Here is a 12,885-nt window from a genome sequence, read left to right on the forward strand (position 1 = left end):
TATCTCTTTTATATAGTCAGGTAAAACCTTGTTGCATCCTGAAGACGTTATTGCTCTATACTAGCAGGCAAGCTGTCTAGGAGCCGTCCAATCATAATGATTCTATACACATGTATTTTATATAGTCAGGGAAAACATTGTTACATCCTGAAGACGTTATCGATATATACTAGCAGGCAAGCTGTCTAGGAGCCGTCCAATCGTTCGATTCTATATAAAAGTGATTACTGAAATTGCTCAGTATTCATGAGATATGTCGTTGTCTTAGTTGAGAGACTGCACATCTGCATATGCTCTGAGAGACGGTATTCTCAGTCAGAGGTTCTTGCGGCATGAACTTTCATGCATCAATGAGAGACATGAGCCTCAATACTCATCTGATTGCTGGCTCAGGAGTATGTACAATTACGGTTTTATGATTTTAGCCTTTATCGAAAATCCACCATCTACACATACATATAGAAAAACTCAGTGGAGAATAAATCATTTTCAAATTTACTTTCTCTCTCCTCTCTGTTTCCAGATCTAGTTTCTCTCACATTTTTTTTTTATTTCTTTCTCAGCTGCTCTTGAAATCGATTTTGAAGATTGGGGATAAACATTCCTTTTACAGTGATCGATTTTATTTGATTACGGAGATTTTGATTTTGATTAAGGAGATTTTGATTTGATCACATAGATCGAAGATGAACTCATGTTGAAGATGACGATGATGAAGACGATGAATGTTGAAGATGAAGATGATGAAGACGATAACGAAGACGAAGACGGTAAAGATGATGAAGATGACCTCATGTTTTCCTTCTCTGTTGTTGTTGATGTTAAAGATGATGAAGACGATAAAGATAATAAATACGAGCTCATGTTGTTGTCGAAGATTGATCTGTTGTTGTTGAAGATTTAATTAGGTTCTCTACTGATGTTGAAGATTTGAGTTTGAATTATGTTTTGTTGTATGTTTATTTTTAACTATGAACTGTGTTTTCAATTAAATTTGAAATAATGAACTATATTTTCATATTGATTTAGTTTGGTTTTATTAGGTGTCCATTTTAAATAATAAACTCCGTTTTAAATATTGGTTTTATTAGGTGTTCATTTTAAAAAGTGAACTGTCTTTTCGTATTTGATTGGGTGTTCATTTGAAAGAAAGAACTATGTTTTTCGGATTTGATTTAGTTTTTGTTTTGGTGTTCATTTGAAAGAATGAATTCTGTTTTTTTTTTCATAATAATGAACTCGAATCTACAAAAAGCACTACCAAACACCTGATAGTTCATCAAGCAGAATGAACTCCTACAAGAAAATAAGTAGGAAGTTCGAAGTTCATCAGAGAGGATGAACTCAAATAATTACAGGAATGAAACAGCTACAGAAATTAACACGGTAGGGTATTTTGATCCATTTGATATTTTCAAATAATTATGAACCAAACAGAAAACGCTTTTTGCCTTTGGACCAAACAGACTTGCAACCACCTATAAAATGACCAAACGATAATTTTCCCTTAAAAAAAATCCAATACCATCTATTATATTTCGAGGATTTTTCTAGATTTTAGATATATAAAGTTTTTGGATTCTGGCAAAATCCTATATAAATCTAGGTCTAATACTTTCATGTTAGATTAGCATTAACGGATTTTGTAACACTTGTTGAACAATTGACCTTATCCCAAAACGCCATTTTATAGATAAATTAACATTTAATCCCTTTTTTGCTGGGCTTTGGACGCTCTAGTCCGCCCCTCTCAGGCCTAGTACTGGCTAGTCTAAATCTACCCAATTTAAAACGAGTTAGTCCATTTATAGACGATTCAGTCCAGAATTGTTATTTTTTATGACAAAAATATCCACCAGTTAAACGTGATATTACTTCTTAAAATTCAGTTCCCTATTTCTTCACTTCATTTTCTTAGAAGCTCTTCCTTTCTAAGAACAAATCCTAAAAACTAATTTCGACATTTTCAACTTCCAAACATAGATCTGAGAATCAATCAAATACTCGATTCAAATGAGTTCCAAGCCTAAATCGTCTTCGTCATTTTTATTGAGGATTAATTTCAAATCTAGGAAAAAAGTTGATGAGATTCAGTATCAGCAGATTAATTTGTGGATTTCATCATTATAGTCGCTTTGAAAGGTATGTTCAATCTGTTCTTATCATTTAATTTATCGATTTCTATATCGATTCCGGAAAGCAAAAAGACAAATTCATAAACTTATTGATTCAATTTCTTCGAATTTCCTAATATCATAGTTTAGATCTATGTCACTTTTTAGGAAATTATTGCTTATGTTGGGTACACAAAGTCAATTCAAGTTTATTAGTTTAGATTCGAAAAAAATTCTTTGTAAAATATCATAAATAGTTGTTAATCTCAGCAGTTGTCAGTTTATAAAAATTGGGAATCAAAATGTATTGAAATCATATTATTGTGTGGTTAAGTGATACACAATGTAGTTATAGTTTCTTGCTAAGTTGTTTTACTAATGCTGGTAGGAACTGTATATGTAAGATGGTGATACACATCTGATGACACATCATATTTGTTTCTTATGTTCTATTGTGGAATTTATGCAATTGCTTGGAGCAATTAATTATGAGAAAGGGAACATGCGATGCATGAGACACAATTGAAGATGACAAATATGAAAATATGATGTTAAATTTGACAGTTAAGTGGTATCTTTCACATGCATTTTCACCTTTTCTTTTGAGAGCCTTTTGGTACAGTTCTCAATAGTTTCCACACACTTAATTCTGACAGGCTTGGGCTAAGGAAGGTCTTCTTAGAGAGCAAAATAAAGAATATTGCGTCCTTTGAGTATGATTTTCTAGCATCTTTGAGAGATTTCTCCCATTTTTTGGCTTTCTTAATCTTCAATTACCATGTTAATATTAAGACGGGTTTTCATTGTCTTAGTAACCAAGTTGGTTTAGCAACACCAATAGATGAGCTCATTTTTTAAACTGTATTTTCATATATAATAATACTAATACCAAACCAAGAACATGGGTTCTCAACATTTTGATTCCTATATTTAGATAAATGTTTTCGTCTAGTTTTATATTCTCTGATAATAATGCTTCCCTATGATCATTAAAAAAAACACGCAGTTTAATAAATAAGTGGATATTATCAAAGATTTTCTTGCAAGCACTTTGTTTCACCCTGTCTGAGGCTGTGGCTGGTTAGTCCCTTTAATCACATTATACGCTTTACTTAATCCTTTTATAAACCTCTTGATCTATACACCAAATTTATTTTTATTTGAGTATTGATAAAACTAGGTTGTAGTTGTTAAAAGCTTAAGGCCACTATTGTAAAAAAGTGTACCATTTAAGTTTTTGGTTAGGGAGTTGGTTTCTGCGGATGAGAAGCTTCGCGCTCCAGTGGCTAGATTATCTAGTATGCCTTCTATTTTCAACCAATGATACCAGTGGAACAAGAGACTACATTTTATTCTCGTTAACTCTTAAAATGATCCGTTTTACTTAGTACCTAGTAATTTGGCAACTAGATAGTAGAATGCTTTGGATTCACCTGAACATGTCTAGGAATGTGGTCGTTTTTATGTAAAATGAAACGGTTATTTTTGTAACAGATGAATGAAATGGAAGTTGTGAAATAAAGATTTTTTTCACTGATTAACAGATTCAATTTGGTTGATATGAAATTAAGAATTTCTTTTTACTATTGTGCTTTAAATGTAATTGTTGTCTAACGTGTACATAGTTGTATACATATTGATTCTTTTTGTTTACTTGAAGTTAAGTGACTCTTTATGAACTAGGGTGTATACAAACTAGCAGACATATGAAAAAATGACTCCATAAATATGAAAAAATATTACTCCATAACCTTATGGTTGTGTAAATAAATAGGGTGTACAAACTGTTGTACGTGTGGAAAAAATGACTCCATTAGCTTATGCATGCGTAAATAACTAGGGTGTACAAACTGGTGTACATACGCAAAAATGACTTCATAAGCTCATGCTTGCGTAAATAATTAAGGTGTACAAACTGGTGCACATATGAAAAATTTACTCCATAAGTTCATACTTGCATAAATAACTTGGGTGTACAAACTGGTGCACATGTGAAAAAAATGTTTTCATAAGCTCATAAAATTAGTTATTGTGAGACATTCCATGTGAGAAGTTCCTTGAAGCACATGGGAACTCTGGGCTTGGAGGAAAGAAATTGGTGAACACATGTATGTTATTTGCAGGGTTCCCCAATCCATTGGGTTATACTGTAAGTTCTGTAACTACCGTAAGTTCTGTAACTATTTCCATTTCACTTTTCTTAATTTAACGTCCGTTGTAAAGAACATCGATAAAATATTAATGTTTTGTTTTGCTAATGTGCATAAAAAGATCTCATGTGATTTAATTTTTCCATTCAATTTGCATGTTGCACAACTTGAACGATATATCAGGAATAATGAAGCAGATGCCACCATTTCCAGTGAAGATGAATGAAGATCTAGCCAACTCTATACTCCCAAGGTCGTCCTTGTCCATACATTAATAATAATAACCACAAGATATAAACTCTTGTCTCCTTGATTTTTTGGTTGGAGCTCTAGCTTTATCTTTATATATGCCAATCATTATGTTGGTGGATTGATTTCTTAAGCAATATTGGTACGTACCCTCCTTTAGCAACCATGAATACTTCGACAACATTTAGATTGATTCATTTCTTCTGGATTGTTCCTACATTTTTAGGTACTTTAAATTTTGAAATGAATTCCATAGTTGATGGTAGGGTTTTTAATGTCAACAGAGTTATACACACCTTGATTCTTAATGTGTACATAATTGTACACATGTTGATTTTGATCTGGGTACATAGTTGTACACCTGCTGATCGTTAATGTGCATATAAGTTTGATTATGGGATTATTTTTGTTTTCTTCGCTTGTAGGTCCTGATGATAATAAGGAGATTATTTAGGAGATATGAGGGATGGAATCCAGTTCATCCAACTAGTGGAGCATTTTGGGGGTATGGGATTAGGGATTGGATGTGGTGTTGGTTGGGTACTGGTTTTGGTTCTGAGGTTATTGGTTATGTTGGTGCTGGCTACGGTGTTGGGTCTGGTGTTGGTACAATTTTTCCTGGTGTTGGCATTGGTCTTCCTGCTATTTTCCTTATTGAATCTCCATACGAAGGTACATTTCTCTTCTTCGAGTTACAACACTTAGCGTACATGACTTTTGTAAAACACAAATCTTAATGTGTACATATTGGTACACCTATAATATTAGTGTACATTGTTGTACACACGTGACATAAATTACAGGTATACTGTTTCCAAGGATTACCAACTACTTTACATGTCAACCAGTGACAATAGAGTGAATTGTTTCCAAGGAGTAGTGGTCGTGTTTGAAGATTTATGTGATTTAGAAGTTGAAGACCGTCAATGAATGACAAACAAGAGTCGTAAAACTTTATGTTAGGGTATGAAGTAGGCTTGTTATTTTGAAAAATGTTTTTGATGTGATTTTAGTAGAAAAGAACAAAGAAGAAAATGGATCGAGTGTGTTGGTGTTATAGGTTCGAATTTCTGGTAAAGCATTAGTATTGTATGCTTCCCCAACGAACCAAAAGCGATCCCAAACCCTGCCTTTACGTTCTTCAGTCCATTCATGCGACATGTGCAACTCCAAAACTAATCAAGTAAGGTACACAAGAAATTTCCTACACTAATCAATTCTTTGTTGATATCTAGTTTTTGTCATGTTTTAACTTGCCAACTCTGCAATTCTTAGTTGGTTACTTGAATACGCCTACTGTGTATTTTCTTATTTGATGTGTGGTAACTACTTATCCGGTGTATTTTCTTGTACACCAGTTGTGTTTTCGTGGGAGTTATGTAGTGAGGAAGATAATCTTAACTTTCTTTGAATGATTATTTGTATTTCAGATGTAGGTAAGTCGAATTTACTCTTTCAATTTGACTAGGAATAAGTTCAGTCTCGAAACCAAGTTGTTGCGTGGGCTACTAGGAGTTTGAAAGTTGAAGTTAAAATAAGCAAACCTCGGATTTATGACACTCTTGGTTAAGAATGGTTAGTTTTTTTAATCTTTCGATGTATGCAAATATTTTGGTTATTTATCAAAAGAGTGATAAATAATTGTAATTATGTAATCAAGTTAATGATATCAGAAGTAGCAGCTTATTACAAAACTTATTAGTAGGAAAGAAATTTTGCAGCACTATGTGCACTTTCTAATATACTCCATGATTAGATTACATCGTATATTTGTATTTGTTATCTAATATCTCCCATATTAGATTACACAATATCACTTTTAATCCCATTTGAATTGGAAGAAGTTGCACATGATACTAGCATTTGAATGCCAGATGTTAATTTAGGAGGTATAAGACTGATAACTTGTTGGGACAGAACAAGGTGTATTTCATTTTTTAGGTTTTTGTATATGTGTACAAAGTCATACACCATTATCATGTCTCATTGATGTACGGCATGTTTGATGGGTATTTCTTAGTTGGTTTTTGTAGATGTCTACATAATTGTACACCATTGTCTAGTCTCATTGATATACAACCTTTTTTTTATGTGTATGGATATTGTATTTTCTATGTTTTTGTAGATGTCTACATAGTTGTACACCATTGTCCTGTCTAATTGATATATTGCACGTTCTAATGTTTATGTATGTTGGATTTTCTACGTGTTTTGTAGATGTGTACATAGTTGTACACCATTGTCCCGTTTTCTGGATATACGGCATGTTCTATGGGTATGGATGTTGAATTTTGTAGGTTTTTATAGATGTGTACATTGTTGTATTCCATTCTCCCGTTTCATTGATATATGGACTGTTCTATAGGCATTTATGTTGGATTTTCTAGGTTTTGGTAGATGTGTACATAGTTGCACACCATTGTACTGTTTCATGGATATATTACATATTCCGTATAAGTCTTAGAATTTCAATTGTTTAGTAATTCACTGTACTGGGATGTTTTGAAGCCATATTAAGTTTGTGCAGTTAGGCCAAAAGGGATTAAATCAGTAACTGATTAACTTTTTACTTTATTCATTTTCTTGTTTTGTCACTTATGTGGTTGTTAGTGCAAGGTTAATCACTTATTTTTCAAGCTGCGAATTCTTATGTTTTATTGTTTTGTCCTTGATACAGGTTAACTGCTAAACCAACCTCTACAAATCCGACTACTAATCAACTAGAGCTTGTCGTGGTTGATAGTTCTGATAGTTTGTATATACTAGAGTGGTTGTTGGCTACCAAGGATGTTGGATTTTCTTGATTTTTGCATGTGTACATAGTTATATATTAGTGTAAATTAAAAAAAAAATAAAAAATGAGAATAATATAGTCATATGGGTACTCTTTTTGTAGCTCTCGGAACGATCTTTTCGAATATATCAAGTTTGCGAATTTTGGACAAACGGTTCAAAAGATAAATTGTATTTTAATTATTTTTATGTTAATTAAATTTGCTGACATCATCATAAGTCATTGTGGACTAAACTGCAAATATTTGGACTAAATTGTAAAGGATAAGGTTATTAGTGTACTTTCCCATAGTTTGGATTAATTTGTACCTAGTTGATTCGGGCTGGACTAAACCGTAGTTTTGGACTGACTTTTGGACTAAACCGTATTTTCCCCATTTTAATATGATTAATAATGGTGGTGTTAATACTTAATGGAAAGGATCTAATGACATGGTTAAAATAACGTTTGGCTGACATTTCAGCGCTATTTTTCTTTTAAAACTCGAACAACAATGAATTCGAAGCTAAAGATCCTACCACAAATGAGCGAATTCTGAAATACGAAACCTCACAATTTATAATTTTAATTTCACCATTATCAATGGAAAATTAGAAATGGTGGATGGTGACTTTATACATCCCGTGAAGCACTCATTTTTGGTACGAAGGTAAATTTTTATAAAAGGACTACGCCATAAAAATATTAGCTTCAAATTCATTGTTATTTGAGTTTATAAGAAAAATGGCGCCAAAATACCAATCGAATTTCATTCCAACCATGTCAATGGATCTGTCCCTGTGTCTTAACTCGTCACCTTGCACGATGGTATCCTCGTGCTAGTATTGATGTCGTTTATGACGAGAGATACTATTACATATAGGACACACAAATCTTAACTATCGCTCAAATGGTATCTCCGTGCAAGTTTTGCTATCGGGAATGATGATGATTCAGAAAGTAGAAAAAAATCGACAAAAGAGGGTGTAATTTATCATTATATACAGTAACATCTGTGTAGAAATCCTAGGACGTCTCTTGGTCTCCATGGATTTTACGTCATTTTCATTTTTAGCAAAGCGTTGCAAACGTGTAGTATACTGCCAATCTTCTATTTCTTTTTCCACATCTGCATGCATCCGACAGACAGCAGCAGGCTTTGCATATGTAATGCTAGCTGATTTAGAAGTAGCATTACTTTTCTTTCTTTCCTGTAGTACACCTGACTGGTCTTTGATTAATTTTGCATTCTCCATTTCTTCCCTGTTTGACGTATTTTCACAATGACGAGTTGTCTTTTTCACTCCTCTCTGGGATAAATCATAACTAGAACTGCACGGTTCTATAGTTTCCTGATCTTCTCCCTTACCCTTTTCTTCAAGGGTCAATGCATTCTCACAGTACTGAGTTCTCTCCTCTAAGTCCTTTACAGTGTAGATCGTCACTATGCTCAGAAGTACAAGGCTCTAGAGTTACTTGATTTTCTATCTCTCTGATTTTTAATCAGCTCTTTGTCAGGATTTACCTCTGATGATTGTTGCTCTTGTTCGTTCAACATGGACATAAATTTAGATAACTGATTTTTATGAAACAACACCTTTTTTTCTACCAGGGAAGCCTTTTTCTTTGTTTCACAGTATACTGCGATTGCTTCTACACACGAGCAAATTGGACAGTGGTACTTACCAGCATCGGTGACACCTACTGAAGACCCTGCACAGCTCTCATGGACGACTACACGACAACTGACAACACTACAAATCAACAGATTACCACCACTTCTGTTACATTTTCTGCATACATTTCCTTCTGTCCACTCACCTATTACTTGTGCGCCTAGACTTGATGGGTAGTTATAATTCAAGCACTGTTGCTTCTTAGCAGCTATTACCATCTCTGAATCGAAGGAACAAGCTCGTTTTTCATCATTTTTGCTTGACACTGCTGTATATGTAGATGCACCAACAACTTTTGATATATCGCTGGAGCTTTTAAGGTGGTACGCGTCCAGAGCTTCTTCAGCTATGACCTCCTCGGTATGCTGGATTTCACCATCTTCTCTGCTCCTCTTCAGCGTTTTAGAAGGGATACACTCACAACCATGACGATCGTCCACAAAATTTACACCTCCCACTAGGGTTCTTTTTGCCAATTCACTAACTTCCTTCTCTCTGGATACTAAAACCCTCTCAGAAGGATCCTGTACAGAGCCATTTACATGAAGCGGAGTTGAGTTCAGCCGCAAAGACTTGAGTTGACCAATGTCATCACAAGAATCACCTTTATCCAAGTAATGCTCATTAGAAACTAGAGTGGAATCAGGAGGATTATCTTGCAGAGTTTCATTCGTATTTTCAGGGACTATAGGGGCTGAAGTTTGGTGTTTTAAGCGAACTCCTCCATCCTCCTATCAGCTGCATTACCAACGATATCAAAACCAAACTCGCATCCACCCAAACCTCGAATCTTCTTTACTTCAGGTGATCTCTCCCTAGTATATATTAACCCTTTACCATGAGAATCTTTTGGAAAGAGTGTATTCCCATCTTCAGAGAGTAGGTGACGCGAATTTTCATCTGGTGACTGAATCTCAAGATAATTCACACTCGCATCACGATTTGCTGCACCAATATTAACACCACCACGAAAACAGTTGGTTCTATGGTCCTGCTGTTCTTCTTTCTCTGATGAACCCCCCCCCCCCCCCCCCCCCCCCTTTGACTAAATAGGTTCTCTGAAGAATTTCCACCATCAAGAACTTCAGGATCGACCAAAAATTTCTTGTTGGGATGATATTCTCTTGCCAATCCTCTTATCTCCCTTGAGCATGTGAAAGCAATTTTACTATTCAGCTGAACATATATAGTGGACTGTTAAGTAGATCCTAAATTCAAAATTACATCTTATTAATAACACCAAGCAAAGTACAAATGGCTCCCCATACCTGTTGTAAGCTACTTTTCAATAAAACTGCTCTTTTATACAAAACAAACTTCTGAACATCCGACTTTAGCGATTCCAACAAAGACACTTTCATATTAGACTTGCATATCTAACAGACATAAGTATATATCATTATACAGTAACAAGAACCCCTCAGCCAAAATTAATGACCTATCAGTAATAAGAGCAACAACAACTAAAAGTGTGGAGAATCTTACAATGCCAAGAAGGCGCGTCAGGACGTCTTGGGTTTTCTCAGATTCATCTAGTCTAAGCTTTGCTGATTTTGAACTAAATCTTGCATTCTCCAAATTACAGGTACCAACTCCCCCAATCAAATCCTCTAACTGATCCACAGCAAGCTTTTCCTTGGCCATTTCACCAAACAATTCGTCTTCTGTTAACTGTGAAGCCTTGCTGATTAAAACTGCAACAAGTAGAAACAAAACATCAAAATGAAGAACAAACCCTAATAAGTAAATAACAAGAGAGAATAAAAAAATTAGGATACCGTTGAGGAAGGACGAGTCGACTAGTTTGGCTATGGATAACGATTCGATTACCCAAAGCCATGATAGCTGTTTCTCATGATTATTTGAAGAAGGACAGGGATCGGTAACAGCCCTTTCGGCGTCCATGGCGATGGGGGAAACGCTTTTTTTTCAGCTCTCTTTTTCTTCTGGTTTTTGACATTGTGTCCGGTAGGCCGCTGGTTTATCCCAAATTGATAGTCGTTTTCTTTTTACCAACATGAATAGTCAAGTTCATTTCGGGAGAGTGTCCAAATCTCTTGAAAATATTAATGTGTTATTTTCATAGATTCGAGGAGACTTTTTTACGAAAATAAGAATGGTAGAAATCTCTTTTCAAGAGATGATTTTTGGAAAATTTGGAAATTTTGGGAACATTTGGTAAAAGGCGACAACTTGGCGATCAAATCGGCGTTCAACTTAGTTATTTTATTCTTTTTCTTCTTAATTTCTACACTCAGATCTCGATTTCTATCAAATATTTCTATGAATGGTGTTAATTTCCATTTGTATTTGGACATCTTTAATGTCTGAATCATCAAATTTTAGTTCTGCAATTAATTTTGGTTCGATAATGGCTGCAAATAATTCTAGGTCTTCATTTGATACTTCTGCGCACAAATCTGATGATTCGAACAAGGTTTACTCTACACCAGTTCTTTTCATATCTGATGAAGATATCGATGAAAGCCTAAATGAGTGGAAGTTTAGCTTGATTGGCATATTGGATTTCGTAAAGTTAAAATTCGAAACTGCAGTTACTTCTCTGAAGAATCAATGGAAGCTTACAGGTGCAGTTCAACTGATTCCCATTGGTAAAGGTTTTTTTATCATTAAGCTAGATAATGAGATTGATATGAATTATATCTGGAAGGGGTATTGGATGGTTGATTCACAAACTCTGAAACTGAGAGAATGGGAACCAAACTTTAATCCAGTTAATCAAAAATCTACTACTGCTTTTGTTTGGGTTCGTTTCCCTGGTCTAGGTATGGAATATTGAAAGGAAAAAAAAATTCTAGACTTAGGTGAAAAATTAGGAAGAGCTATTAAGGTTGATGAAATTACTCTGAAGAGAAAAGTTGGGTATTATGCTAGTGTTCTTGTTGAAATTGACTTAGCACAACACATTCCAAATCACATTTTAATCAATACAAAGCATGGTAGCTTTGAACTGGAAATCCAAATTCCAAGAATTCCTAAATTTTGTGACCATTGTAAGGTGGTGGGTCATTTAGTGGTTGAATATAGATCAAAGAAGAAAGACATTCATGAAGAAGATCAAGTAGATGTTGATGGATTTACTCCTGTTATTAAAAGGAATGTTTGGAGAGTTAAAGCTAAGAAGGCAACTAGTGTTGTTTTTGATATTTGTCCATCTCCAAAAAGAATTGTAGCTGACAATACAGTTAACTCAGATATTTTTTCTTACATTAATTTGGTTCAATCCCCTAAAATATCTCAAGCTCAAACTGAAGTACCTACTACATCTAATGAAATTGGGGAACATAGTGGTGTTATCAAGGAAATTATACAACCTGGTGAGTTACATTCTGATTCTGCAGTTATTATTTCTGTCAATAAATTTAACCCTATTGCTGAGGTGGGAGATTCTATGGACTATTCAAGCTCTGAGGATGGTGAAATCAAAGAGGTGAATACTGCCATTCTTCTTAATATGAGTTCAGTTTCACAACCTGTCACCATTTTGAAGCCTTCTGTTGAACAAATTGTTCTTAATAAACATACAATCATTGAAAAGAAAAAACCTCCAGCTAAGATTATTAAGACTGCTCCAACTACTAGAAAAACTAGAAGAGATCTTTTGAAAACTGTGTTAAATGAGAGGAGTTCCACACCTCCTCATCCCTCTTCCTAATATGAGACTTGTCTTTTGGAATATCATAGGCCTTAAGAGACAAAAAGCCAAAGATAAACTAAGAGCTATAGTTACACATCATAATCCTTGTTTAGTTTTTATAGAAGAACCCAAATGTCATTGTCATTCTAGTAATAGAATAAAGCTTCCTGGGATGAGCCACAAAATAATTCATAATACTGCTGAAAGCCAATTTATGGCTTTTTTGGAATAACTCAATAACTGCCCCTATAATGATTCATTATTC

The 12,885-nt window shown here is 34.4% G+C and overlaps 1 protein-coding gene across 1 annotated transcript; it reads left to right on the forward strand.

Moving 5' to 3' along the window:
* Positions 1-11,333: 11,333 nt before the first annotated feature.
* On the forward strand, positions 11,334-12,638 carry LOC113305739. Its single transcript, XM_026554745.1, has 2 exons — positions 11,334-11,729; positions 11,835-12,638. The coding sequence occupies exons 1-2, from the start codon at positions 11,334-11,336 to the stop codon at positions 12,636-12,638; spliced, it is 1,200 nt and encodes a 399-aa protein (XP_026410530.1).
* Positions 12,639-12,885: the final 247 nt, after the last annotated feature.

The sequence above is a fragment of the Papaver somniferum genome, chromosome 8 (assembly GCF_003573695.1).
Source record: "Papaver somniferum cultivar HN1 chromosome 8, ASM357369v1, whole genome shotgun sequence".
Classification (NCBI taxonomy): Eukaryota; Viridiplantae; Streptophyta; class Magnoliopsida; order Ranunculales; family Papaveraceae; genus Papaver; species Papaver somniferum.